Genomic DNA, 27,006 nt, shown 5'->3' with positions numbered 1-27,006 from the left:
TTTTGGAGGTGAAATTCCTATAATGGTGCATCTGATCGTTAAAAGTTTCCCCATTTTTCAAGAACTCTTTTGAATCAAAACTTTGATAGTCAATATTTGTTAAGTTAGGAAAAAACATCTTTTCTGCTTTTATTATGATCCTTACACAATCCCCCACTGGGCCCCATAAATTGATGCCTTTTCATAACATACAATCAAGGTGGGTCCTTGTTATAGAAAACCAACGACCGACGTTGATTGAATTGATTTTCTACTATGTCACATTTACTTTTCATCGCTTGGCTAGCTATTAATTAAGGATCCTTATTCATTTGCTGAAGAATGAAATATTATTTTCAAGTACGGTGCGGTGCGGTGAGGTAAAAAATAGCAAGCTCTCTTTAATAATAAAAAAAATAATTCCAATCAAAACTCTGCCTGGCTGATGATGTGAAGCAGGCACCTGATATGTGTGTTCTTGACATTTTAAATGAATTGAAATATAAATTTCTCAAACCACCATTTTTCTCTCGTCCCTCACTCAAAAAATAGCAACCCATCATCATTAGAGCCTTCATTTGCAGTCCATATACGATATACATACATACATACATATATTGATTATTCAAAAAATGCTTCAGGTACAAATTATTATTCCGCAATAGAGTTCATTATTCGTATCCTTTTATATTTATATTTTTTAGTTGACTTTTCAAAACAACTATAAATGTGGAAGGGAATGAGGATCTAGAGGAAAACTATACGGAACGTTGAACTATACGGAAGGTATGCAAGACCGAGGGACCATTGTTGAATGGAACTTCTGAGACTTTTTCCTTCAAGGAAGTTCAATAGGTTGTTGTGAAGTCAATTAATTTGTCACATGAACAGAATGTCGAAGAGAAACCTGCAATTAGGGGTTAATAGAATCACATTAAACTAAGTGGGTTTATTCATAGAAATATGTTGAGAGGTTTTATTTTTGTTCGAAGATTTTTCAAACTTTTGCTAGTTGTTGCTACTTCTAAGTTTTATTGTGAATGGTTTATTTATAAAATGCTTAGTTAAGTTAGAAAAAGAAGGTAACATCAAGAATGCCATGGGCTTTTGAGGAACAAGGACAATTAACGTGTAAAATTTAATATTCAATTTTCAGGATATCGATTCTTTTTCCATTTAAATATAAGATTTTTACTTGCAACACACATCAGAAACTGTGTGGCAAGTATTGCAATCATGAGATTATAATCAAACGAGACATAATGGTAGACTTGAGATTTTTATATTAATTTAAAAGAAAACGCTCTAAAGACTTTCGAAAATAATTTAATAAATTTAGGTGTTTTAGAGAAATCAAAAGGCATCTTAATTTTTATAAAGAAACTTAATTTTTCAGTTAGTATTTTAAATCTTGTAATATAAGTACTTTTTCGATACAGGAGCAAGTTCCTGCGGCCAAGTCATGCATTAAATTTGCAATGATTTTTACCTCATTTCTTCAACTGACTTCAATCTTCTACACTACGAAAATCTTTGATTCCATAAAAATTATTAAGATAATATCTTTTCCTTCGTTAAGCTTTAACTTTCAGGCGTTAAGTTTAAATGAAAAGCATGTGTAATTAAAATACAAAATATTTTAGACTTTGACAGCGGTAAGCTTCCTTCAATGTTTAAAAATATTAGTCTTTATCTAATTTTAAAAAAGAGTCTGGGATGCGACCCACACTGATAACTTCCCATCCCGTCCATCGATTTGTCTTGCTTAAAAGTTTGTCTATATGTACTCGTATCAATATTTACCAAATTTGCGTACTATTTTTTGAAGATTTTATTTTTTATAAAAAAACGGACTGTTGGATTTTTATATAAAAATTATTGAATATAGAAAACAGTATTTTCTGAAAAATAAAATAAGTTTGAAGCCAATATTTTTAATTTTTGACTTAAAGTCGAAAGTAAATTTTTACCAAGTTTTATTATTTTTTTTTAGAGTTTTATTTTTTGTAAGAAAACTGTCAATTCGATTTTTTTCAAAATTTTATCGAATGTTGAAAACAATATTTCTTATAAGATAAAATTAGATTGAAGCCAATATTTTTAATTTTTGAAAAGATATTTGAGTCTAAAATCAATTTTTACCGACTTTTATATATATTTTTTTAGGTTTTTATTTTTTGTAAAAAAAGTTTCAATTCGATTTTTCTCAACATTTGTCCTAATGTTGAAAACAATATTTCTTATAAGTAAAAATTAGTAAGAAGATATTATCTCAAATTTTTGAAAAGATATTTGAGTCGATAATCAATTTTTACCAACTTTGAGTAATATTTTTTTTAGATTTTTATTTTTTATAAAAAAAACTGTCAATTCGATATTTCTCAAAATTATAACAGATTTCAAAAACATTATTCTTCGTTGCACAAAATTGTTTTGGAGATGAAATCATGTTTCAGTCGTAAAATTTTGGAGGTGACAAATTTTTTTTTTAAATGGATTTTTTAAAAAAAAATATACTTTTTAGATATTACGTTACAATATATTATATAGAATTTAATTCAAGTCTCTAGCGTTTTAAGTTCGTAAGATATTTAGGGTTAACCAAGATTTTCATCCTTTTTTCAAACTGATATTTTAAAAAAACCACCCACGCAATTTTCTTGAGAGCCCTTCTTGCTTTTTTCTGCCTTATATAACAAAATTTATTTGAAATCGATACCTCTTCTGGTTCTTGAGCTATGGACGACGAAAAAAACGTCGCGAACGTACGGACGTACACACACACACACAGACATCTTTCTATAAATCTTTTATTTCGACTCTAGGGACTTTGAAACGTCGAGAAATTTCAAAATTTTCAATTTGACAAATCGGACCCATTACAATAACTTCCTATGGGAAGTTAATAAAATTGTAGCGAGTTATTCGCTGATTTTTGTTTAATAAATTTTAGTTAAATTATTGTTTGTTCTCAAAATTATTTTGAGAAAAAAACCAAAGATTCAAAAAGTCAGTTTCATCAAATTTTTGTACTGCTCGTTATCGTTTGAGGACCTTAAAAAAAAATTGGTAAACATTTTTAAAAAATCAACAAAATAAATATAAACTCAAACATTGTAGACATCTTGGAAACATTAATTCAAAGATTTTTTTTTACAAAAATAAACAAAAACTTTAAAAAATACTTTCGGAAATTTATAAAAAAAATGTTGGGGAAATTTGTATTTTAAATTATCCTATTATTGATATGTATAGGGTCATTTATTTAATGGTTTGAAGTTGCTTGAACGAAGTGATTGACAGCTGTCATTTAAAGTATCGTAATATTATTCAAAATAAATTCTTGTTATTTTCTATATGGGATTATTAAGCAATCGAGGAATTGTTCATTAAAAATGGATTGTTTTTTAGGTTTTTTTTAGCTTCACTTTTAAAACCGAAAAATTGTTGACCCTGTTTTTATAAGCTGTAGAAATACTGGCAAATATATTTATTTATACTTTTAAATGAATTTAAACCCCCTCAAAGTGTTGGTTAAGCAAAAATATATTACTAATTTTTAAAGAAGCTAACATTGAGGAAACACATTTTAGAAAAAATTTCTTACAAATCTACAAACCTGATTTTGAGAAAATTTGAATTTTTGGGACTTTTACTGTTTTTGGTCTTAAGATCTTAATGTTCACATCTGAATTCAATAGTATCAATGGTGTAGGAGAACTAACTGACTAACTGACGACGGAATGACCAGACCCAAGTTTTTGCATTCTCTGCCATTGAATTTGTTTTTAAATACAATACTTGCAATTAATGTAGATCCTTTATATCAAAAGTAAAATTATACATTAATTTAGTGTATAAAGTGTTTGACAGAATGTACGGTTTAAATTAATAGTATGTCTATCTGTTCTAGCCCCAACAGCCCAAACCATTGGTTCGATTGGTTGCAAACAGATTCGCCTTAGGCTTTTTTTGATCAAATTCTTAAGATCAAAAATAGCGGTAGACATAATACAAATTTTTCGGTCAAAATCGAAAACTCAAACCGATAGGTTTTTATTAAATGTTCTCTCCTTTTTGTTTAAACTTACTGAAACCGTCGTTTTGTTTTTAAATTTTCTCAGAAATTAATTAACCGATTTCAATCATTTTTTCTGTAAAATTATAAAAAATGAGAACATTTTAATTTGGATTTAAAAAAAAATAGGCTTGGATGCGACCCACACTGATAACTTCCCATCCTGTCTGTCGATTTTTCTTGTTGGGAAGGTTTGTAGGTTTTCGTGTTTTGTTAAAAAAGTTGTCAATTGATTTTTCTAAAAAAATTAAAAATTAATAACAATGTTTTGCATATGATAAAAGTTTGGTTTCCACATTCTTTTTTTGTTAACGAGAGTTTTAAGTCGTCAACCAATTTTACAAATTTTAGTACCATTTCTCAAAAGTTTTTATTTCTTATATAAACAAGTACAAATTGGATGAATAAAATTAATTTGAAGTCATTACCTTTTCTTGTTCACGTGATATCGAGAACCGAACATCATTTTTACCAAATGTTCGTACTGTTTTTTGTAGATTTTATTTTTGTATGAAAAAAAAAAACGGACTGTTGGATTTTTATCAACAATTCACTGAATGTCGAAAACAATATTTTATGTGAGATAACTTAAGTTTGAAACCAATATTTTTAATTTTTGAAAAGACATTTTAGCCCAAAATCAATTTTTACGAACTTTTATAAATGCTTTTTTTAGGTTTCTATTTTTTGTTAAATAACTTTCAATTCGATTTTTCAAAAAATTGTACCGAATGTGCAGACGAATATTTTTCATAAGGTAAAATTAGATTCAAGCCAAAATATCAAAGTTTTGAAAGGATATTTAAGTCAAAAACCAATTGTTACCTTCTTTTGTTAATTAATTTTTGGGTTTTTAATTTTTTGTTAAAAGACTGTCAATTCGATTTTTCCCAAGATTTTACCGAAGGTTGAAAACGATATTTCTTATAAGATCAAATAAGTTGGAAACCATAATATCAAATTTTTTGAAAAGATATTTGAGTCGAAATTCAATATTTAACAACTTTGAGTAATGTTTCTTTTAGGTTTTTATTTTTTATAAAAGAAACGTTGAAATTGATTTTGCTCCAAATTTTACCAGATATTTAAAACTTTATTTTTCGTTGCTCAAAATTATATTGGAGATAAAATCATTTTTTATTCGTAAAATTTTCGAGGTGGCAAATATTTTTCTTATATTTTTTTTGATTTGTAAAAAAAACCGTTAATTGGATTTTTTTCAAAAGATATACTTGGTTGGTATCACGTCACAATATACCAATAAATACAATTTAATTCAAGTTGCTAGCGTAATTGGTTCGTTTGGTATTTTGGGTTCATTTTTTGAGAGTCCTTTCTGCATACTTCTGCAATATAATCAGTAACACTTTGAGAGAGGGACGACAAAAAAAGCTCCCCAACGTACAGACGTCCAAACATTCGTACATTCGCAAACACAGATTCTTAAAATCTTTTATTCAGACTCTTACTTCCTATGGAAAGTTTAAAATATCTTAGAACTTTCGTTAAATAAAATAAAACATTAATAAATTGAGTGTTTACTTTTTTGGAAATATTTTAATGTCTTAAAGGTGTCAGCTTTAACAAAAGCTATAAATATTTAAAATAATGTGAAAAGATTGATAAACTGTGACATGCTTCTCCAATTTTCTTTTCTAGAAAACAAAAAGCAAAACCTTTTTTTATGATTAACGACGTTACCCAAATGCTTCCCCATTTAACTGGAATCGACTGTTGTTGTAAATTACTCATTCCAGATTCGGACAGGAAAATCGACTTTTACAAATAAAAAACTTTTCTCCTTTTTGATGGTTCGGGTTGATTTCAGAAGCAATTTCTAAGTATTTTGTGTTGGACTTTTTTTAGCTTTCTCTGTTCTGATTCGAGTTTTTATATTTCTTTTAGTTGAAATGTTTTTCTTTCCTTTTTTTTTGTTATCTTAAAAATCTCTTCGAGGCCTAACTAATCCAAATAACACGCATTTCGCATACAAAAATATTTCCCAAATGAGTTTTATCCTTGCAAATAGCCATAAAGCCATCACAGAGAAACAAAACAAAAACACGCAGTCACGTTTGAGTCTTTTTGCAAAAAGGCTTTAACCCTCTTATCTTGATATTATACACATACATCCTCGTATGTATATAGATCTACGAGTAGCCTGACTTGATGACTCAAAAAAAAAAATATTGTTCTGTGCATATTGAACTCATGTGAGTTGAGGACTTCTCAGACGTATTTTCCAATCTTGATCTGACATTTTGTCCTTACACTTGGTTCGAAGGTTATCCTGATTAAGTCATACAAATGCACAACCAACTTCAAGGCTAAACTGATGTACATAGGTATGTATGTAGATAGATAGAGGAAGGGTAGCTTTATATTATATACCTACCTAGTAATAAATCAGAAAGGTCTATAATATAATATAGAGTACCCCCCATAGAACTATATGTACCTCCCATACAGTCTTCAGAGGTTCAAGGCATTAAGGAAGGGTAAGTTTGTTTTAATTCTCCTCCTCTGCTCGGGTACTGTCCTTTTATAAAAAAAAAAACTAAATTGCTTTCGACTATGAACTGAGCATATAACCAATATCAAGGCTGATTGTGTCGGTCGGTTGGGTGGCATTTTCCGAGGGTAGTTGCGAAATTGTTGGAGCTTGTTTTTTTCTTCATTTTCTTATTCAAGAAAAGACCATCAGGTTCAAGTTTGTTTTATGTCAGTTGTTATTAAGAACCGAACTAATAGAAAATAGATGACACATACCATCACACTGAAGTACAATGTACGCTTCTTAGGTCGCGTCGTCATCGTCGTATTGGGCGGTCCTATAAAAACTATAAAATTTAAAAATATCCCCTACCGAAATTAGGGATCGTTAAGTTTGTTATACATAAAACTTGATGGGTTTATAGAGCCAGAGTTATATGACCAGATAACATCACGATTGACCTTAATATCAAAATGCAATTTCCATGAATTTACTCAATATGCATTAAAAACAAAAGACTATAAGATACAATTTGCTTTTTTCGATGATTGAAAGTGTTTTTTTTTTTGGGTAGTAGTTGAAATTTTGGTGAAGTAGTTTTATGGCTTTAGAAACATTTTTAAGAGCGACAATTTTCTTCTATTTCAGGATACGCGCAGATCAACGCAACACAGTTTACTACATCGTAAAATGATACCAATAAATGAGATTATATGTGAAAAAGTTCTATGTTATTTGTTAATCATAAAATTATAACAGTCTTAAATAGAAATAAATGGTAGCAGGGCTAATAAATATCTTCTTTCTCTTCTGTTTGCTATTGTTAGTTTTTACTACATAATACAAAAGTCATCAACAAAAATGAAAACAAAAATAATTGTTTAAGTATATTTTACGGTTTTTCTCTTCGGAATATCCCAAAATTAAAGACAAATGTCCTTAACTCTTTTCTTGTGTTGATAGCAGTAATAACGTTTTCATAACATACATAGAGAAATTAGATTATTTCGTATTCAAAGGCGCTGTAGAGCAAAGACCGTTGTTCAAAGTAGAAATTGTCAAGTGTTGTTAAGTAGCACAATCTTGGAGGACGATTTGGTGTAGTAAAATAAGGACAAGTTTTATTTCACTTGAAAATTCAAAAATTGACTTTCTTGCACTTTAAAAAAAATTAAATGAGGTCAATTTTAAGCAATGCCTATTCTCAGCTTCCCATAGGAAGTTATTGTAATGGGTTCGATTTTTCAAATTGACTTTTCTCGACGTTTCAAGGTCCCTAGATTCAAAATAAAAGATTTTTAGAAAGATAACTGTGCGTGGTTGTATACGTATGTTCGTTCGTCCGTACGTTCGCGACGTTTTTTCGTCGTTGCCATAGCTCAAGAACTCGAAGAGATATCAACTTCAAATAAATTTAGTTATACAGATAATAATGCAGAAAGATGCACAAAGGGATTTCACTGAATATCTCATGCATCCATGACGCTAGGCTTGAATTAAATTTCATATTATATATTGTAACGTAATACCAAACCAGTAAATTTTTCCAAACAAATCCAGTTAACAGTTTTTTTATAAATCAAAAAAACTTAAAAAACAAAATTGTCACCTCAAAAATTTTAAGAATAAGAAATAAATTCATCTTCAAAACAATTTTGTGCAACGAAAAGAAACCTTTTTAACATCTGGTAAAATTTTTTATAAAAAATAAAATCCTTAGAAAAACAAGTTGGTAAAAATTGAAATTTTGACTCAAATATCTTTTTAAAAACTTGAGATTATGGCTTCAAACGTATTTTATCTTATAAAAAATATTGTTTTCAACATTCTGTAAAATTTAAAAAAAAAATTGAATTGACAGTTTTTTTTTACAAAAAATAAAAACCTAATACAAAAACTTCGTAAACATTTATTTTTGAGTCAAATAGCTTTTGAAATATTAAAAATATTGTCTTCAAACTTTGTTTTATTTCACAGAAAATATTGGTTTCGATATTTAGAAGTTTTATTTTTAATCCTACAGTCGGTTTTTTCATAAAAAAATAAAATCTACAAGAAATAGTACGCAAATTTGGTAAAAATTTATGTTCGGTTCTTGATATCACTCAATTTAATTTCATTCATCCAATTTGTAAAATTTTAAGAAATGCTGCTTGAATTGGTAAACATTTGTTTTCGACTAAAAATCTATTTTCAAACTAAACTATTTAATTATACGAAAAATATTGTTGGTTATTTTTAAATTTTTAAGAATAATTTAACTGATAACTTTTTTAACAAAACGCGAAAACCTTCAAACTTTTATGCAAGACAAATCGACGGACGGGATGCGAAGTTATAAATGTGGGTCGTATCCCAGCCTCTTTTTAACTTCCCATTGGAAGTTATTGTAATAGGTCCGATTCGTCAAACTGAAAAGTTTGACATTTCTCGACATTTCAAGGTCCCTAGAGTCGAAATAAAAGATTTGTAGAAAGATGTCTGTGCGTTCGTGTGTACGTACGTTCGCGACGTTTTTATCGTTGGCCATAGCTCAAGAACCAAAAGAGATAACGATTTGAAATAAATTTTGTTATACAGATAATAAGACAGAAAGATGCAGAAAGCGCTCTCAAGAAAAATGCAAGGACGGTTTTTTTACCATAAAACGGTTTTTTTATAAATCAAAAAAACTGAAGAAAAAAAATTGTCACCTCCAAAAGTTTACGACTGAAATACGATTTCATCTCCAAAACAATTTTGTGCAACGAAGAAAAATGTTTTTTGACACCTGATAAAATTTTGAGTAAAATCGAATAGACAGTTTTTTTTATAAAAAATAAAAACCTAAAATAAACACTACTCAAAGTTGGTAAAAATTGAATATCGATTTAAATATATTTTCGAAACCTTGAAATTTAGGCTTGAAACTTATTTTATCTTATAAAAACATAGTTTTCAAGCTTCTGAAAAATGTTTAGAAAAATGGAATTTACAGTTTTTTTTACAAAAAAAAAAATCTAAAAAAAATGAATAAAAATTGGTAAAAGAGTTGGTTGATTTCAACTCAAATATCTATTCAAAACTTTGAGATATGGGCTTTAATTTACTTTTATCTTTCAAAAAATATTGTTGTCAACATTCAGTAAAATTTTGAAAAAAATCGAATTGAAAGTTTTTGTACAAAAAATTTAAATTCTAAAAAAAATTAACAAAAGTTGGTAAAAATTGATTCTTGACTCAAATATCTTTTCAAAAATTTGAAATATTAGCTTCAAACTAATTTTATTATTAAGAAATATTGTTTTCAACATTCGGTTAAATTTAAAAAAAAAATCGAATTGACAGTTTTCTTACAAAAAATAAAACTCTAAAAAAAAACAATACTAAAGCCTTGTAAAAATTTACTTTAGACTCAAATAGCTTCTCAAAAATTAAAAATATTGGCTTCAAACTTATTTTATATCACAGAAAATATTGTTTTCGATATTCAGTAGTTTTTATATAACAATCCAACAGTCCCTTTTTCATAAAATTTAAAATCTACAAAAAATAGTACGCAAATTTGGTAAAAATTGATACGAGTACATATAGACAAGCTTTTAAGCAAGACAAATCGACAGACGGGATGGGAAGTTATCAGTGTGGGTCGCATCCCAGCCTCTTTTTTTTATTCAATAAGCGACACTATGAAATATTTTTGAAGTTATTTCGTTGATTTTCTTTATTTGTATTCCCTCTCTTTAATTCTCCAGCTTTAAAGCAGAACAATGATAAAAGTTTTAAAAGTAAGTTATTTGTCATGATAACAAGTCCATCATCTTAATAATGCCATGGTAAGTTGGAAAAAATATATTCGTTGTCTGGAATAAAAGTGAATATACTTTTTACTTTTATCCGACAGATATGTAAATCAAAGTTTTATTTCAAAGTCGGCACCTACAGTTAATTTTAAATCCATGACTTCATAAATTTATGGTTCTTTTTCAAAAGTTAAAATGAAGATTAAAAAATGGGAAATTTTTGAAATATTAAGTGAGATACAAAAAGGATTTAAATTTTAATAGAGATATTTGCCTTGCAAAATCGGAATGTACTTCATTCTAATTTTTAACTTTAGGATTGAAAACATGCTCTGTTTTTTTTTTAATTCTTTAAATAGTGCAATTCAAATACGAAGTGGTGAAACTTTGATTTCAAAACAAAACATTTTCTTTCGGAAAAGCAAATAAGATTTGGTGTGCTAATATTACAGAATTTTTTGGACCAGAACAACCAGTTTCAGTTGAGAAACTCAATTTTTGAAATTAGTTTTGAAGTTTCTGAAATAAGCTTGAACGAAAAACATTTTTTACTAACAAATTATTTCTATAAAACACTAATTTAGTGGATTATTAACTTCCCATAGGAAGTTATTGTAATGGGTCCGATTTGTCAAATTGAAAATTTTGACATTTCTCGACGTTTCAAGGTCCCTAGAGTCGAAATAAAAGATTTTTAGAAAGATGTCTGTGCGTGCGTGTGTACGTACGTTTGTACGTCCGTACGTCCGTAGGTCCGTACGTCCGTACGTCCGTACGTTCGCGACGTTTTTTTCGTTGTCCATAGCTCAAGAACAAGAAGAGATATCGACTTCAAATAAATTTTGTTATACAGATAATAAGGCAGAAAGATGCAGAAAGGGCTCTCAAGAAAATTGCGTGGGTGGTTTTTTTACTATAGCAGTTTGAAAAAATGGTGAAAATTTTGGTTAACCCTAAATATCTTACGAACCAAAAACGCTAGAGACTTGAATTAAATTTTATATAATAGATTGTAACGTGATACCAAACAGATATATTTTTTGAAAAAAATCAATATAACGGTTTTTTTTTTTAAATCAATAAAACTGAAAAAAAAAATTTGTCACCTCCAAAATTTTACGACTGAAATATGATTTTATCTCTAAAACAATTTTGTGCAACGCAGAATAATGTTTTTGACATCTGATAAAATTTTGAGAAAAATCTAATTGACAGTTTTTTTATAAAAAATAAAAATCTAAAAAAAACATTACTCAAAGTCCGTACGTCCGTACGTCCGTAGGTCCGTACGTCCGTACGTCCGTACGTTCGCGACGTTTTTTTCGTTGTCCATAGCTCAAGAACAAGAAGAGATATCGACTTCAAATAAATTTTGTTATACAGATAATAAGGCAGAAAGATGCAGAAAGGGCTCTCAAGAAAATTGCGTGGGTGGTTTTTTTACTATAGCAGTTTGAAAAAATGGTGAAAATTTTGGTTAACCCTAAATATCTTACGAACCAAAAACGCTAGAGACTTGAATTAAATTTTATATAATAGATTGTAACGTGATACCAAACAGATATATTTTTTGAAAAAAATCAATATAACGGTTTTTTTTTTTTAAATCAATAAAACTGAAAAAAAAAATTTGTCACCTCCAAAATTTTACGACTGAAATATGATTTTATCTCTAAAACAATTTTGTGCAACGCAGAATAATGTTTTTGACATCTGATAAAATTTTGAGAAAAATCTAATTGACAGTTTTTTTATAAAAAATAAAAATCTAAAAAAAACATTACTCAAAGTTCGTAAAAATTGAATATCGATTCAAACATCTTTTCAAAAACATTAAATTTAGGCTTCAAACTTATTTTATCTTATAAGAAATATTGTTTTCAACATTCTGAAAAATTTTGAGAAAAATCGAATTGACAGTTTTTTTTACAAAAAATAAAAACCTAAAAAAAAAATTTATAAAAGTTGGTAAAAATTGATTTTCGACTCGAATATCTTTTCAAAACTTTGAGATATTGGCTTTAATTTACTTTTATCTTTCAAAAAATTTTGTTTTCAACATACAATTAAAGTTTGAAAAAAATCGAATTGACAGTTTTTTTACATAAAATAAAAACCTAAAAAAAAAATTATAAAAGTTGGTAAAAATTGATTTTCGACTCAAATATCTTTTCAAAACTTTAAGATATTGACTTTTATTTACTTTTATCTTTTAAAAAATCTTGTTGTCAACATTCAGTTAAAGTTTGAAAAAAATCGAATTGACAGTTTTTTTACAAAAAATTAAAACCTAAAAAAAAAATTATAAAAGTTGGTAAAAATTGATTTTCGACTCAAATATCTCTTTAAAAATTTTAAGTATTGGCTTTAAAGTAATTTTATCTCATAAGAAATATTGTTGGTAAAATTTTTAAAAAATCGAATTGACAGTTTTTTTTACAAAAAATAAAACTCTAAAATAAAAACAATACTAAAACTTCGTAAAAATTTACTTTCGACTCAAATAGCTTTTCAAAACTTAAAAATATTTTCTTGAAATTTATTTTATTTCACAGAAAATATTGTTTTCGATATTCAGTAATTTTTATATAAAAATCCAACAGTCCGTTTTTTCATATAAAAAATAAAATCTACAAAAAGAGTACTCAAATTTGGTAAAAATTGATACGAGTACATAAAGACAAACTTTTAAGCAAGACAAATCGACAGACGGGATGGGAAGTTATCAGTGTGGGTCGCATCCCAGCCTCTTTTTTTTTTAATATTAGACATCATCATTACTTGGGACACATAGGAACTGTTAGACAAGTTTTGAGTGATGGAAGAGAAGTAAAGTGCGTCTGCCCTGGCACCTACAGCCCAAACCATTGGTTCGAACCGTTGTTTTGTTTTTAAGTTTTTTTCAAAACTATTGACCCGATTATAATAATTTTTGTCTACAAAATTGCTTAAGCTTTACCAATAATATTTGATAGTCAAAAATTTCATTATTGTTTTTTTTTTTTGGAATTTTAAAACGATATTAATTTTTATTTAAATTGTAAATTTCAGAATGGGGTCATCATTTTTAAAACGAAATTCAAATTTAAAATGTTTATTTATAAGGACTAAATAAATTCTTGCTAAAAAGATTTTTAAGTCAACATTTAAAAATTTGATATATGAAAAATTAATTAAAAAAAAGCTATCTAACTATTTTGGTAAAATAAATTTAGTAAATCAATTAAAACAATCTCTTTAGATACATGAGCAAGTTTTTGCAACCCAGTCATACATTTTATTTTTTTGAGCCTATATTTTTCGAAGGTGTAACATCAAATTATTGTAGTTCCCTTGGCATAATGGTTAGTGCGTTGCACTATCATGCCAGAGATCTTGGGTTCAATTCCTACCTGTGACATCTGAAGTTTTTTTCACGGGTACTGTCTCTTGAGAGGAATTGACAAATTCTCCAAGAGTAATTGTCATGAAAAGTGCTTTCTCAAATTAGCCATTCGACTTAAAACTGTAGGTCTCCTCCATCTATGACAACAGTACTCGCACACAGGAATGGTTGAAAGTTGTACTTGTAAGTTACTAGGCCCAAGTTCTCAACGGCCTGTTGCACAACCCAATTTATTTATTTTTTAACAACAAATTATTCCAGTTTTGAAGATTTATTTCATTTCATTTTTATAAGGTGTTAACATTCCAACTGAACAAAAATTGTTTTTGATAAATTCTATCATGTGAATTCCATCTATTAGTAATAAATTAATCGTTTCATAAAATAAATGCAAGAAAATTTTGTTCTTATATTTGTATAAACTTCAAGAACGTTTCGCTTTCCTAAAAAAAGTTTTAATTTTTTTATCAAAATATGATATGATCAACTTTTAGAAAAAAAAAAATATTTGGTTAAGATTGAAATAACGTGCAAGCAAATTATAAAACATTTAAAAAAATTAGTTTACTTAAAAGTTGTGAAATAAGTTTTATAGTTAAACACATTTATCCAACATCCTATTTGTATGAAGAATCATGTTTGTTTAGTATCTATGTATTCAAGCAATTAAATGAAATAATTTTACATTTCAAATATGTTTTACAAACATAAAATGCCTATGAAACATGAAATTAAATCAGCAACTTAAATCATGCAGCAAAAACAAAAAACCGTTGATATTTTCCAACTCTCAAAGGAAAGCCCTCCTTATCTGAGAATTCAAAGAAGAAGAACCTTTTCATTTCTCTCCCACTAGTTTTTGGATACATATGAAGTAATTTTGTGTAGAAAAAAACATCCTTGAATTAAAAATACTCATCAACTCCCCAATGTTTAGATGGAAAGAAATAATTTGTTTTCTGTTTTCTTATTCAATCTTGTTTTCTCAAAAAAAGAGAGAAAATGAAAAACAAGTATAGAAACACAAAAAACTTACTACAAAAACAAACCATATCATTCCCCCAAAGAAGTTCTAAAAGGAAAATTTGAAATGAGATACTTTTCAGTGAGTTTTTTGTGTTTTTCCTTTTTTTTTTTAAAGAACCTACATCAACAAAATTGCTTTTCCCTCGCTTTTTATTATAAATCATCATCATCATCAGCATCAGAATCGTTGTAGTCGTCGTCGTCGTCGTCCTTTGACATTATTTTTCCTCTTTTACATTTCATTTCTGATTGTAAACAATCTTTTTTTTGCATATCTGAATACGGCACGTTCGATATTTCCTCAAACACACATTGCCTCTAAGAGAAAGAGAAAATCAAAAAAAAAAAAAAAAATTACGTATACGCCACAGAACCCACTCCTAATGTGAAATAGAATAACCCATCATTTTGGATAATCATCATCATTACAACCATCAATAGACCATGAATAGGAATAGATTTCGACTGGTAGTTGAGAAGTATATCCATTAACATTACTTCAAGATGGTCCCACAGGATAATAAGGGCAGGGGATGTCCATTAAAAATTTAACCCAAAAAGAAGGCTCTGTCACCCATTTTCAGCAACCTTCAACAGGGATATCCTCACTTAAGCCTGGCAGACATTCTGTGTAGTGTGGTGTGGCTTTAACATGGATATGAAATAAAGATACATCCCACATGCCACCGCTGCTGCCTTCGAGTCGCCTCCACTGTCATCATTAATGGTGCACTTGTATCTCCACAGAAAGTTGGGCAACACAAGAATCCCAAGAGAACAAAAAATAAAGATACAACTATAAAAGATGAAATAAAACTTACGATTTTATGATGTAACGCTGATAGTTCCCTTTCAGTAACACGTCGACTTGCTGCCTCACGTCTTCTCTGCCGAAATTGGCTATACTTGTAGGCAAGTATAACGCCAGGAAGAGCTAATGCCTCTAGGGGTGATTTCCTGCCGAAAGGCATCTCCTTTCTTTTTCGATTTAAGGACACACACGCTCACACAAGACTCACAGAGACACTGAAAAAAGCACTTCTGTTGGAACTACACTCTGGGACACTGCAGCAGTGGTTGCTTTTCGAAGACAACAACTACGATGACGACGACGACGTCTACTACGAGGACGAGGACTAGAACTACAACGAGAAGAACAACAAAGATGTGCGCCAGGATACACCGAATACCGACCGTAGGGATGTTGATACTATACTCGCTATTTTTCGGGTGAGTTTTTTCTTCCCTTCTTTTTATTTTTCAACATGTATTCTTTTGCGATGGTTTTGTGAAGATTTTGAATAGACGACGACGAAGTAGGAAAAAATCACACAAGTTATGTAAGGATAGCCTGTGTCGTTGATTTAATTTGCACGAGGATTGAGATTCAATTATTTTTGGGATTAACGTGGGATACCGGTATAATTCTATCTACAAAATGGGCCTTCCTTTCTTTTTCCTTTTCATCATCCTGTGGCACGAATTTATGTGAATTTCAATTTTCTTTCTCTTTCGAATAGACTTACACAAAACACACAAAATAATATTGAATTGAATTTATTTCGATTTTCCACTCGGGAAGGAGATTGCTTGAAATTGCTTCGATTTAACGGTTAACGGTTTTGCCGTGACTGCGGAACTCTGGCATCTGCAGTAGGTGACAGCGATTCGAACGTTATTCACGAAATCACACGTGAGAATCTTTGACTATACTATTCGCATCAGCATCCCCCAAAACACTATATGTATACACTTGACACTCACTTAGAAAATAGGTACCAACACAATCACAAAGAGAAATCTTTTTTTTTATGGGGGGGGAGAGGGTTTGCTCTGAAATACAAACAAAAAGAAATCACTTCCAATGCTGTTGTTTGGATTTAATTCCAGTCAAACTGCTGGAAGTTTGCAAAAATATTCTTCTTCACTCTCAAATGCATGAAGTCTGGAAATATTTTTGAAGGAATAACATTTTCGGAAAAAAACGTTGACCCATCGCTCTTCGATTCTTTGTGTGTGGATTAAGATTTTGGAATTATTTTTAACATTTTTCGTTCCGTTAAGTAACTTGAATTCATTAGGTTTTAAATGGAAAATAAAAACACCGGAAATACTCGCACTTGAATAAAAATGTCCTCCGAATTGAAGAAAGAAGAACTAAAACCTCTTAACTTTCGTTTCGTACAACTTAACTGGATGAATAGACCGAACGACTCTATGCCCTTACTTCGACTGGAAGAAGTGAAAAACTTTGAGAACTTCTAAGGGCAGATTTTGTGTGAGTGTTACATTGTATACGGTGCGCGGGAAGGATAATTACTTATTTCCCCTTGTTTCGTTCCAGGTTCTCGTAATCTGTAGGGTTTTTGGTTATGCATTTGAGGTAAACAACATTTGACAGTTGAATTGTGGAAATAAACAAAGTTATAGATACGAAGAGTAACCAGGTAACAGAAGCAGCAAGGTGATGAGAGTTTGAAGATAACTATGTGGAGAAGTATGAACTGAATAGGGTCGGGTAGGAAGGTTTGATGTGAAGTTGAAAACAGGAAACAGAGGTGAATAAAAGTTTGTTGCTTGTATTAAACAGTAATCAAATCTCCCATAATTTCATACATACTGAGCTGATAAGAAGCTGTAATACATAATTTTGTTTGTTAATGGAAATAATTCCTAAAAACAAAAAAGACAGAAAATAAGACAATGCAAAAGAAGCTGGCATAAGACCCATTCTTGCCCTTAAAAATGCCCAATAATATTTTTAAACACCACCTTCTGACTCGAAATTCAATTTTTGTAGATCTTAAGTTGTATTTTTTAATTGCGACACATAGAAAAAATAAGGCAAGCATTGCATTCGTAAAAAACTTCTAACCTGAGATTTTATCCAGCATGATATTACGATTTAAGAGAAGTCGAAAAAAACTTAGTCCCCCTATTTTTCCGTCTCTCTGTCTGGCTGTCCCACCCTCTAGCCCGAACAATTGTGTAAATTGACTTAAAATTTTGGAATTAAGGTTTTAAACCGATTCACGTGAGGTGTTTTTTATTTATTTTTTCTTAGACTAAAAATGAGAGCCAAAAAGCCAAAATTCGAATTTTCTCAAAAACGAACCGACAGATTTTTAATAAATATTATTTCAAAATTTTACTATCATCAATTATATAAAAAATATTTTTTTATTGATCCAGAAGGGTTCCACCCATAAAACCGTTATTTTGTTTTTACTTTTTCAAAGAACTAAAACACCGATCTTAATAAATTTTTTTCCTGCACTGTGTTAATAATTGTTAAAAGAAACAAGCGATTTATTTTGTTTTATAGGATAACTTTTTTAAAAGACTTTATCTTTATCTGTTATAGTGTTAAATCAAATAGAGAGACGTAAACAGAAAACAAAAGTGAAGAAGGCAATTAATGAAGTTGACAACTTGATACAAATTATATGGATGTGATAACTTTCCTTAAGCTATAAACACATTGCTTATTAAGGTATCAACAATAATGTTTGACAATCAAAAATGTATTTTTTTTAATTTTTTATTTTTAAAATTTTTTTTTGTCATATTGGATATCTTGAAAACGATTCATTATTTGTTTACAAAACTAAAATAACTTCTTAATAACTGCATAGGAAACATTATTTCAAGCTCAAATTAAAATATTTATATAAAAAAATTAATGTTAAAAAACCGCTCTGCGAATGTTTGAAAATTAAATTTATTTTGAAAATTTAAATGGCATTTAAGTTTTTAAAATCGAACTTTTTACTTTAATTTTATTATACAGAAATTATTTTTGAACATACTCTTTGGATACATGAGCATCCAAATTAGGATGGATATTTAGGTTCCTAAGTTTCATAAAAAATATTTAATTTTTCTAGCATTTAATTAAATTGAAATAAAATCAAAGTCAATATTTAATTTTTTATTATTTCATTTTATTTTAATTTTATTTTAAATCATTATAACTTGAATTGAAGTCGAAACAAAATGTTGATTTAAGAGATATTTGGGATCAATCTATCATGTAATTTTTTGAAAATTTTTAGGCAAATACCGACATAACATTTTACAAAGTCGTTTCTTCATCTATAAAAAATGTATTTGTAGTCTATGTCTCTGCTGGTTCTTGAGTTATGGCCGACTAAAAAAGGTATTCCTAACTTACGGACGTCAGAATGTACGTAGGTACATACGCAGACACAGAAATATCTTTAAGAATCCTTGATTTTAATTTTAAGGACCTTGAAACATCTAGATATTTCAAAATTTTCAACTTGACAAATTTCACTAGCTTTCAATAGAAAATTAACAAGAATTTTCTGTTTAAAAAAAATATCAGTAAGTAAGTGTGGTTTTTCAATTCGAAGAATTAAAAAATTTCGGTTGAGCTTAAAAAGTTACACGTAATATTATTCAAATTAGCCGTATAATTTTAATTAACTTTGCATAACATAACATAACATTATTATAAATTTAGAAAATAAAAAACAAACGACAGTTTTTTATAAGTCAAAAATTCCAACAAAAATTATGTTCAACTCACAACGACAGTTTGAAGAACAACAAATAACAGGACTTTAAAACAATTGTATATCACGGAGAAATGCTTGTTAACATTTGGTAAGATTTAAGAAAAAAAAGTTCAATTGACAGTTCAAACAGCTCATTTTTTTGAGGTATGTAAATAACTTTAAGTTGGTAACTTTTTGATCTCCTCTTGTTTGGTTTGACATTACAACATGAATACAAAAACTCTTCCAAACTGTGAATATTTAGAAAAATATAGTTATTTTTTTTCATAAGCAAACATTTTGTTTAATAATAAAGATCATTGCTTGTTTGAATTAATATGTCAGCAAAGAAAACTGACGTATTTGGAGTGATAATAATTTCCAAGTGCATATTTTAAGACATTGTTTCTTCAACAAAAAAACTGACTTAAATTACAGTGAATGATGATCACTACTGAACATGTCACAAAGCTCGGGAAACAATTGAGGTATTGAAGAAAATGTTACAGACCCGTAATTGGTCACTAGTCTACCCAAATAAAATCAAACCGACCACGGCCACAAACTTTGCAAAAAATAATTAAGAATTGGAACTCCAGATTAGACACCGTCCGAATCAGCCTTAGCGGTCAAATGCTAGAAATCATATTTAAAAAAGAGGCTGGGATGCGACCCAGACTGATAACTTCCCATCCCGTCTGTCGATTTGTCTTGTTTAAAAGTTTGCGTACTACTTTTTGTAGATTTTATTTTTTATAAGCAACGGACTGTTGGATTTTTATATAAAAATTGCTGAATATAGAAAACAATATTTTCTGTGAAATAAAATAAGTTTGAAGCTAATATTTTTAATTTTTAAGTTTTTTTTTTTTGTAAAAAAAACTGTCAATTCGATTTTTTTCAGCATTTTTAGAATGTTGAAAACGTTATTTCTTAAAAGATCAAATAAGTTTGAAGCCTAAATTTGGAGTTTTTGAAAAGATATTTGAATCTATATTCAATGTTTACCAACTTTGAGTAATGTTTTTTTTTAGATTTTTATTTTTTATAAAAAAAACTGTCAATTGAATTTTTTTCAAATTTTATTAGATGTCAAAAACATTATTCTTCGATGCACAAAATATTTTTGGAGATGATAATCATATTTTCGTGTCAAAATTTTGGAGGTTACACATTTTTTTTTCAGTTTTTTTGATTAATAAAAAAACCGTTAAATGGATTTTTTTCAAAAATATACTTCTTTGATATCTCGTTACAATATATTATATAAAATTTAATTCAAGTTGTGTAAGATATTTAGGGTTAACCAAAATTTTCACCTTTTTTTCAAACTGCTATGGTAAAAAAAACCACCCACGCAATTTTCTTGAGAGCCCTTTCTGCATCTTTCTGCCTTATTATCTGTGTAACAAAATTTATTTGAAGTCGATATATCTCTTCTGGCTCTTGAGCTATGGAAGACGAAAAAACGTCGCGAACGTACGGACGTACGAACGTACGTACACACGCACGCACAGACATCTTTCTAAAAATCTTTTATTTCGACTCTAGGGACCTTGAAACGTCGAGAAATTTCAAAATTTTCAATTTGCAAATCGGACCCATTACAATAACTTCCTATGGGAAGTTAATACGAGTACAATGCCACACGATTATCTTTAAAATAAACTATATTTAATGTCAACTTGAAATATTTACTTTGTTGTAATATGTTTTAAAGTTGTATACCTCGAAAAAAATACCCTATACAAAACATGAAATCCTTTGCAAATATTAGTTCAGATTTTGTTATAAAAACAAAATGTATTGAGAAAACTTAAAGATACTAGATTCACAATTGTTATACCCTTTGCAAAATATTTTTGTTAATATTTCGTAAAATTGAAAAAACCGTCGGGTGGGTTGTATTTTACAACGTCTTAAAAATTTCTATAGGAAAAAGCTCAATTTTCGGTAGTACTAAATATATTAACTTTTTAAAATTCATTAAATACAAATTTGGTTTAAAAAAAATAAGGTGGAAGTTTCAAGGGTACGATTGGAAGCTTAAAATTATGAGTTCAAATCCGGTCTTTTTGTTTTCCTTTAAAAAAAAACTTACTTTCACAGTTTTTTAGTTGCTATCAAATGTTCAATTTGACTAAAATTAGGATCCGGTTCTAGGTTGACTGAAATAACATACTTTAAATGATTGCCTCTTAAACTCAAAAAAAAAAAAAAAAAGGTTGGGATGCGACCCACACTGATAACTTCCCATCCAGTCTGTCGATTTATCTTGCTTAAAAGTTTGCAGGAGTTCGTGTTGGGTTAAAAAAGTTGTCAGTTGAATTATTCTTACAAATTTTACCAATATAATTTTTCATATAAGGAAATAGTTTAGTTTGAAAATATATTTTTAGTCGAAAACAAATTTTTACCAATTTTAAATTTCCTAAATTTTTACAAATAGAATGATTGAAATTAATTTGAGAGATATCAGGAACCGAACATCAATTTTTACCAAATTTGCGTACTATTTCTTGTTGATTTTATGAAAAAACAGACTATTGAATTTTTATAAAATAAAAACTACTGAATATCGAAAACAATATTTTCTGCAAAATAAAAAAAAGTTTGAAGAAGTTTGAAGTTTTGCTAAATTTTCTTTTAAGTTTTTATTTTTTGTAAAAAAAACTGTCCATTAAATTTTTTCCAAAATTTTACTGAATGTTGACAACAATATTTTTTAAAAGATTAAAGTAGTTTAAAGCCAATATCTCAAAGTTTTTAAAATATATATGTACCGAAAATTAATTTTCATGAATTTGTATTATTTTTTTTGTTTAGGTTTTTATTTTTTATAAGAACACTGTCATTTCTATTGTTCGCAAAATTTAACTGAATGTTGAAAACAATATTTTTTAAGGCGAAATAAGTTTAAGAGTTAATTTTAAGTTTTTGAAAAGAAATAAAATCGAAATTCAATTTTAACCAACTATAAGTACTGTTTTTTTTAGGTTCTAATTTAAAAAAAAAACATTCACGCAATTGTTTTGAAAGCATCTTTCTGCATTATTATCTGTGTAGCAACATTTATTTGAAGTCGATATCTCTTATGGTGTTTAAGCTATGGACGAAGAAGAAAAACTTTGCGATCGTACGAACGACATCTCTTTAAAAGTCTTTTATTTCAACTCTAGGGATCTTGAAACGTCGAGACATGTCAAAATTTTCAATTCGACAAATCGGACCCATTACAATAACCTATTATGGAAAGTAACAAATAATATCACTATTGAAAAATTGGCTTTTCTATATTTGTGAAAGCTTATGTTGACACCTTCAAGCCATTCACATGCATGCCGCCTTATAGGAGCAAAATGTATTCGACATAAAGTTCTTTTTCTTGCATCTATGCATGCATCCGGCATAAGGCTTCGACTCAACAGTCGTAAACTGTCTGGCATCAAACCAACAACAAGATAAAATATGTTGGTAATTTCAAGGGTCCAAGTAAGGATGAGGTAATGAAGCTCGACAAATTTATTATTCAACTTAAGTGCCATCTGATACATCAAATTTTTTTTTAACTCAAAATAGTCCATTCTAAAAATCATCCCATTTGTTGCACAATCTTCCTTAACCACCCTAATCACAACTCATGCAACTTGTTGGATTCCTCTTCAAACATGATTGTTGGCCAACAAGCAAATCTCAAGTTAACTAAAACCCTAAAGCTATACTGTATACAAATAGATTCTTTTACTGTTGAAATCAACCACAGGACACGCTCTTTTATCTCGATTTAGGTACATCAACAGCATAAGTTTTGAGTAGTGCTCTGAACTGCGAGCGAGAGAAGCAATGTACACAGATCAATAAGGTTGTTCTGCGCATGTGGTCGATGTCACTACAGTTGGCCAAAATAAAATACAAACAAAAAAAAAAACTGAAAAAACCTTGTAGAGCTTCCCAAAACCATACATGACTATGACGTCCTGGAAGTTTGCCCACCATCACCATCATCATCATCATAAGCCATTGGAAATATAGTTCCTTTTTAAAGGAGAATATGTGGAACTGTGTGATGATGAATCTACTGGCAGACAAAAAGGGGGTGTACCACCATAAAGCAGCTAACGAGGGCAAACACTGTGCTGGTGCTCTATACGAATACGCTCCACTGGAAATAGCGCCACCAAGAAAGCACGTTTTTTTTGCATTTATTTAAACACACAATTCCATTTCCATCCCGCCGCCGCCGCTTGCTCCTCAATTGATGACGTTAATGGATCCTCATCCGAATAAAATGGACCATTGTTCCAGATTGATTATGGGTGTACTAAAAATACACCGACTTATGGTATGGAGTGTGTTATTTTCATACATCACAAGAATGCTTTTACTCTAGGTCTTCTCTGTCTCGTTTTGTTTGTGTGTGCCTCTCTTTTTGGCTCACTTGCATATCCTTCGCCTGCTCGTATATGGTCGTATCCTAGACAAGAAGGCCTGCGGTGAGGCAGAATTATATTTTTTGACTACGTCATAGCCGAGCTAAATGTCCTTAAATTCCATGTAGAATGCTTGTTTTTCTTGTGATTTTTTCACATCTTCTTTTTCTTTGCGAGTTGTTTTTACGAGAGGTTGGAGAACGCGGTGAGGTCGGGCGATGATGGCGGATTTTATTCTTCAGCTTGGTGTACGTTTTGGGTTTTTCTTCTTATTTTCTTTTTTGGTTGAATGATGAAAATTGCTTTTTGCCTCTATACGTAAGAGATTCTTAAGGTTATGCTTTGTGCATGATGATGATGATGGGGCTATAAGGGGGTGAAAATTCTTTTTAATGTTTTGATGGTATATAATTTTTTGGAAGCATTGGAAATACCTACAGGCCAACATATTCTAGCTGATACTGCAAGTTTTTCTGTTTTTGTGTTTCTTTTTTTCCTCGAAAGAGAGCATTCGGTTGTTAAGATGCTCCTCATTGAAGGTCTTCTTGTAACGAGGGCCATCATGAGTGCGTAGTTATGGAAACTGTCGAGACGAATCGGAATAGAGGTCAAAGATATATAAAACGCGTGCTTTATAAAGGTTGGCAGTGATGATGAGCTGCTACGGACTGATAAGCTTAAATTGTGTGTATGGAAATATTTAAATATTGAAGTTTGAAGGAAATTTTAGTTTGTTTGGTATTTTTTTAACTCCACATAGGAAGCTATTGTAATGGGTCTACTTTGTCAAAGTGAAAAATTGATAAAAGTCATTATTTTGAATTCGAAACATTTGACCGATTGCAATAATTTCATATGGAACTTAACAATTGTATAAACTCAAATGCACTTTAAAGTGTAGGCATTATATACTTAGAAGTGCTCATTCCAAAAAAGGTAAGCATTGCGCTTATAGTTTTGAAAGCTATTACTATCACTTTTTATATCAGAATTTAAAAAGGACATTATGCTAATTTGTTTTGCAAACTTTCCATAATTTATTTCTTTATTCAGTAGACCTATTACAACGTGGAATGATTTGACAAAATTAAAAATACAAGTTACAGAATCTGTGAATATTGTCAAAAAACTATTTTATTTATTTGTAAAAAAAAAACACATAAAAATGATGACAGATTAATTATTGAAATGTCGATTGAGTAAAAATAGGTCTTCTTTTGTTCATAAAAGGCATCTTCTCTAAAAATTTTTGAATCACTTGCAAGATTTTATCGATTATTCTACAAGTAAGATATAATTTTTTTCGAAACTTGTAGCTTTGTGTTACATAATGATTAAAAACATAAAATTTTTGACTTGTAATGTTAGTCTGTTGTACTTGTTGCAAGTAAACTTGCGGCTTGTAACTATTCACTTGTATTACAAATACGTTCAGTTTTGTGTTACAGGTTCTTGGTGAGAATTAAACTTTTTCCATCTAAAAACTTACATAGAAAGAAGAGTTCTATAAATAGTTTAATAATTTGAAGTTAATTTGAAATGTAAACAAGACGGCGGGGCTTATTTCACACCTTAATAACCTACATTTAAAAGTGCATGGCAGTTGAAACTTTCTAGCGCTTAGTAGTAAACTGATGTAAGAAGGTTGATTCTAGTATTCTACGTCCCGATACATTGATACAAGCGTAATTTGACAGGTGTATTTTACCATTATAAGCAATTAAATTTTAACAAGTTTTCTTGTAAAAAGTGAGATAAGTCCAAGCAATCTCAAACATTTCACTAATTTTTTTTTCTTTTAATTGAAATTCGCTATGTCTACTTTGAAATTTGTAGTTCAATTTTCCCGCAGTAGATCCAATGTGGATCAAAGATTGTCCTTGACAACTTTAGATGTCCCTTTGGATTCAAACATTTCAAAATTTTCAAAAAATTCTGTTTTTTTTTCGATTGAATATTTAATCTTTTAAGTTTCATTAAAATTGTTTCGTGAAAGTAACTTTTGCACGAAAGTAATTTCGAAACCAACAATTAGGCCATTTAAACCGCCTGAGCATATTTTTAAATATATCCCTACTCAAATAAAAATTAAGATCAATAAAACCAGATATTTGATTAATTTCTCTGAAACAGCGAGATATTGTCTCGTTAACAGCATAATTTACTTTATGGAGTACCTCATGGAATAAATAACGACTTCTAAGCACTCGAGTTGGAGCATGCAAATTTATAAGAGACAATAAAAACGGGCAGGATAGGATAAAATATATTTAATAAACATTATAGAATATATTTTGCGGCGATTTTCTAAGGTCTGAATGCCAAGAAGTTGACGTCGAGTATTATAAGGTGGCACAACATCAGCGTTCCATATAAGTTTATAAACTATTCTTGAAAATTAAAAACATTGACATTTAGATATGTTGAGGTTTAATTTGTTGATTTTACACCAAGTGGATAAGCTTTAAAGATCTTCTTGAAGAAGCTCACAGTCAACCGGATCCTTAATGCATTTCAGCAATTTAAGATCATCGGGAAACATCAAGGAAAAGGAATTTAAGAGAAAATCAGGAAGATCATTTATGAATGTAAGAAACAAAAGTGGTCCAAGATGGCTTCCTTGGGAAACACCAGAGGAAAAATCTATTGGACTTGAGACGTATTGAATGCGTCCTGTAAGATATGAACGCAACCAATTTAACAATTTAGAATGTATACCTGGTTTTTCTAGTTTCTGGATCAAAATTTTATAGTGAACTCTATCAAATGCTTTGGAAAAATCCGTATATATGACATCGACTTGAAATCCTCTTTTTAGATTATTTAAAACCAAGTTGGAGAAAATTGTAAGATTTGTAGAAGTTGATCTGCCGGATACAAATCCATTTTAAAATAGTGATATAGTCTCTTTTAATAAAAACGAAAGCTTATCACAAACATTTTTTTCAAAAAGTTTTGGTATTACGGATAAATTGCAAAACGCACAAGAGCCTGACTATAAACAACACATGAATAGCTATTTGTTGTACTTGTTCGTATGCTTGTTTCTTTTAAAATTAAACTGAACGCAATAAGTCCATTTTTGCGCTGAAAACTTGTAGGAAAGAAGGAATGTGTTTGGATTGTTGTAAGCACCTTCTACCACCAATAACATTCTTTCACTATCATCATAAACATGGGTTTATCTATCTATCTGCATGAAGCTGAGCACGCCAATGAACTATTCCTTATACGTTTTAGACACCTACCTAACTACACAACCAATTGGCGATCACCTTACAATTTAAACATACTTGTTCTGCCTCTTTCTTA

General features: G+C 29.4%; 1 protein-coding gene across 2 annotated transcripts in view; it reads right to left on the bottom strand.

Annotated features, from left to right (window-relative positions):
• Window positions 1-16,961, bottom strand: part of LOC129938739 (nuclear transcription factor Y subunit gamma) — a 125,615-nt gene extending 108,654 nt beyond the window's left edge. For both annotated transcript variants that reach the window (XM_056046465.1, XM_056046466.1), the window contains exon 1: window positions 15,566-16,961. In XM_056046465.1, coding sequence (XP_055902440.1) covers window positions 15,566-15,715 — 150 coding nt within the window. In that variant the 5' untranslated portion in view covers window positions 15,716-16,961. The remainder of the gene's footprint in view (window positions 1-15,565) is intronic.
• Window positions 16,962-27,006: the final 10,045 nt, after the last annotated feature.

The sequence above is a fragment of the Eupeodes corollae genome, chromosome 1 (assembly GCF_945859685.1).
Source record: "Eupeodes corollae chromosome 1, idEupCoro1.1, whole genome shotgun sequence".
Classification (NCBI taxonomy): Eukaryota; Metazoa; Arthropoda; class Insecta; order Diptera; family Syrphidae; genus Eupeodes; species Eupeodes corollae.
The sequence above is the reverse complement of the archived record's forward strand: the minus strand, read 5'-3'. Positions and strand labels throughout refer to the sequence as shown.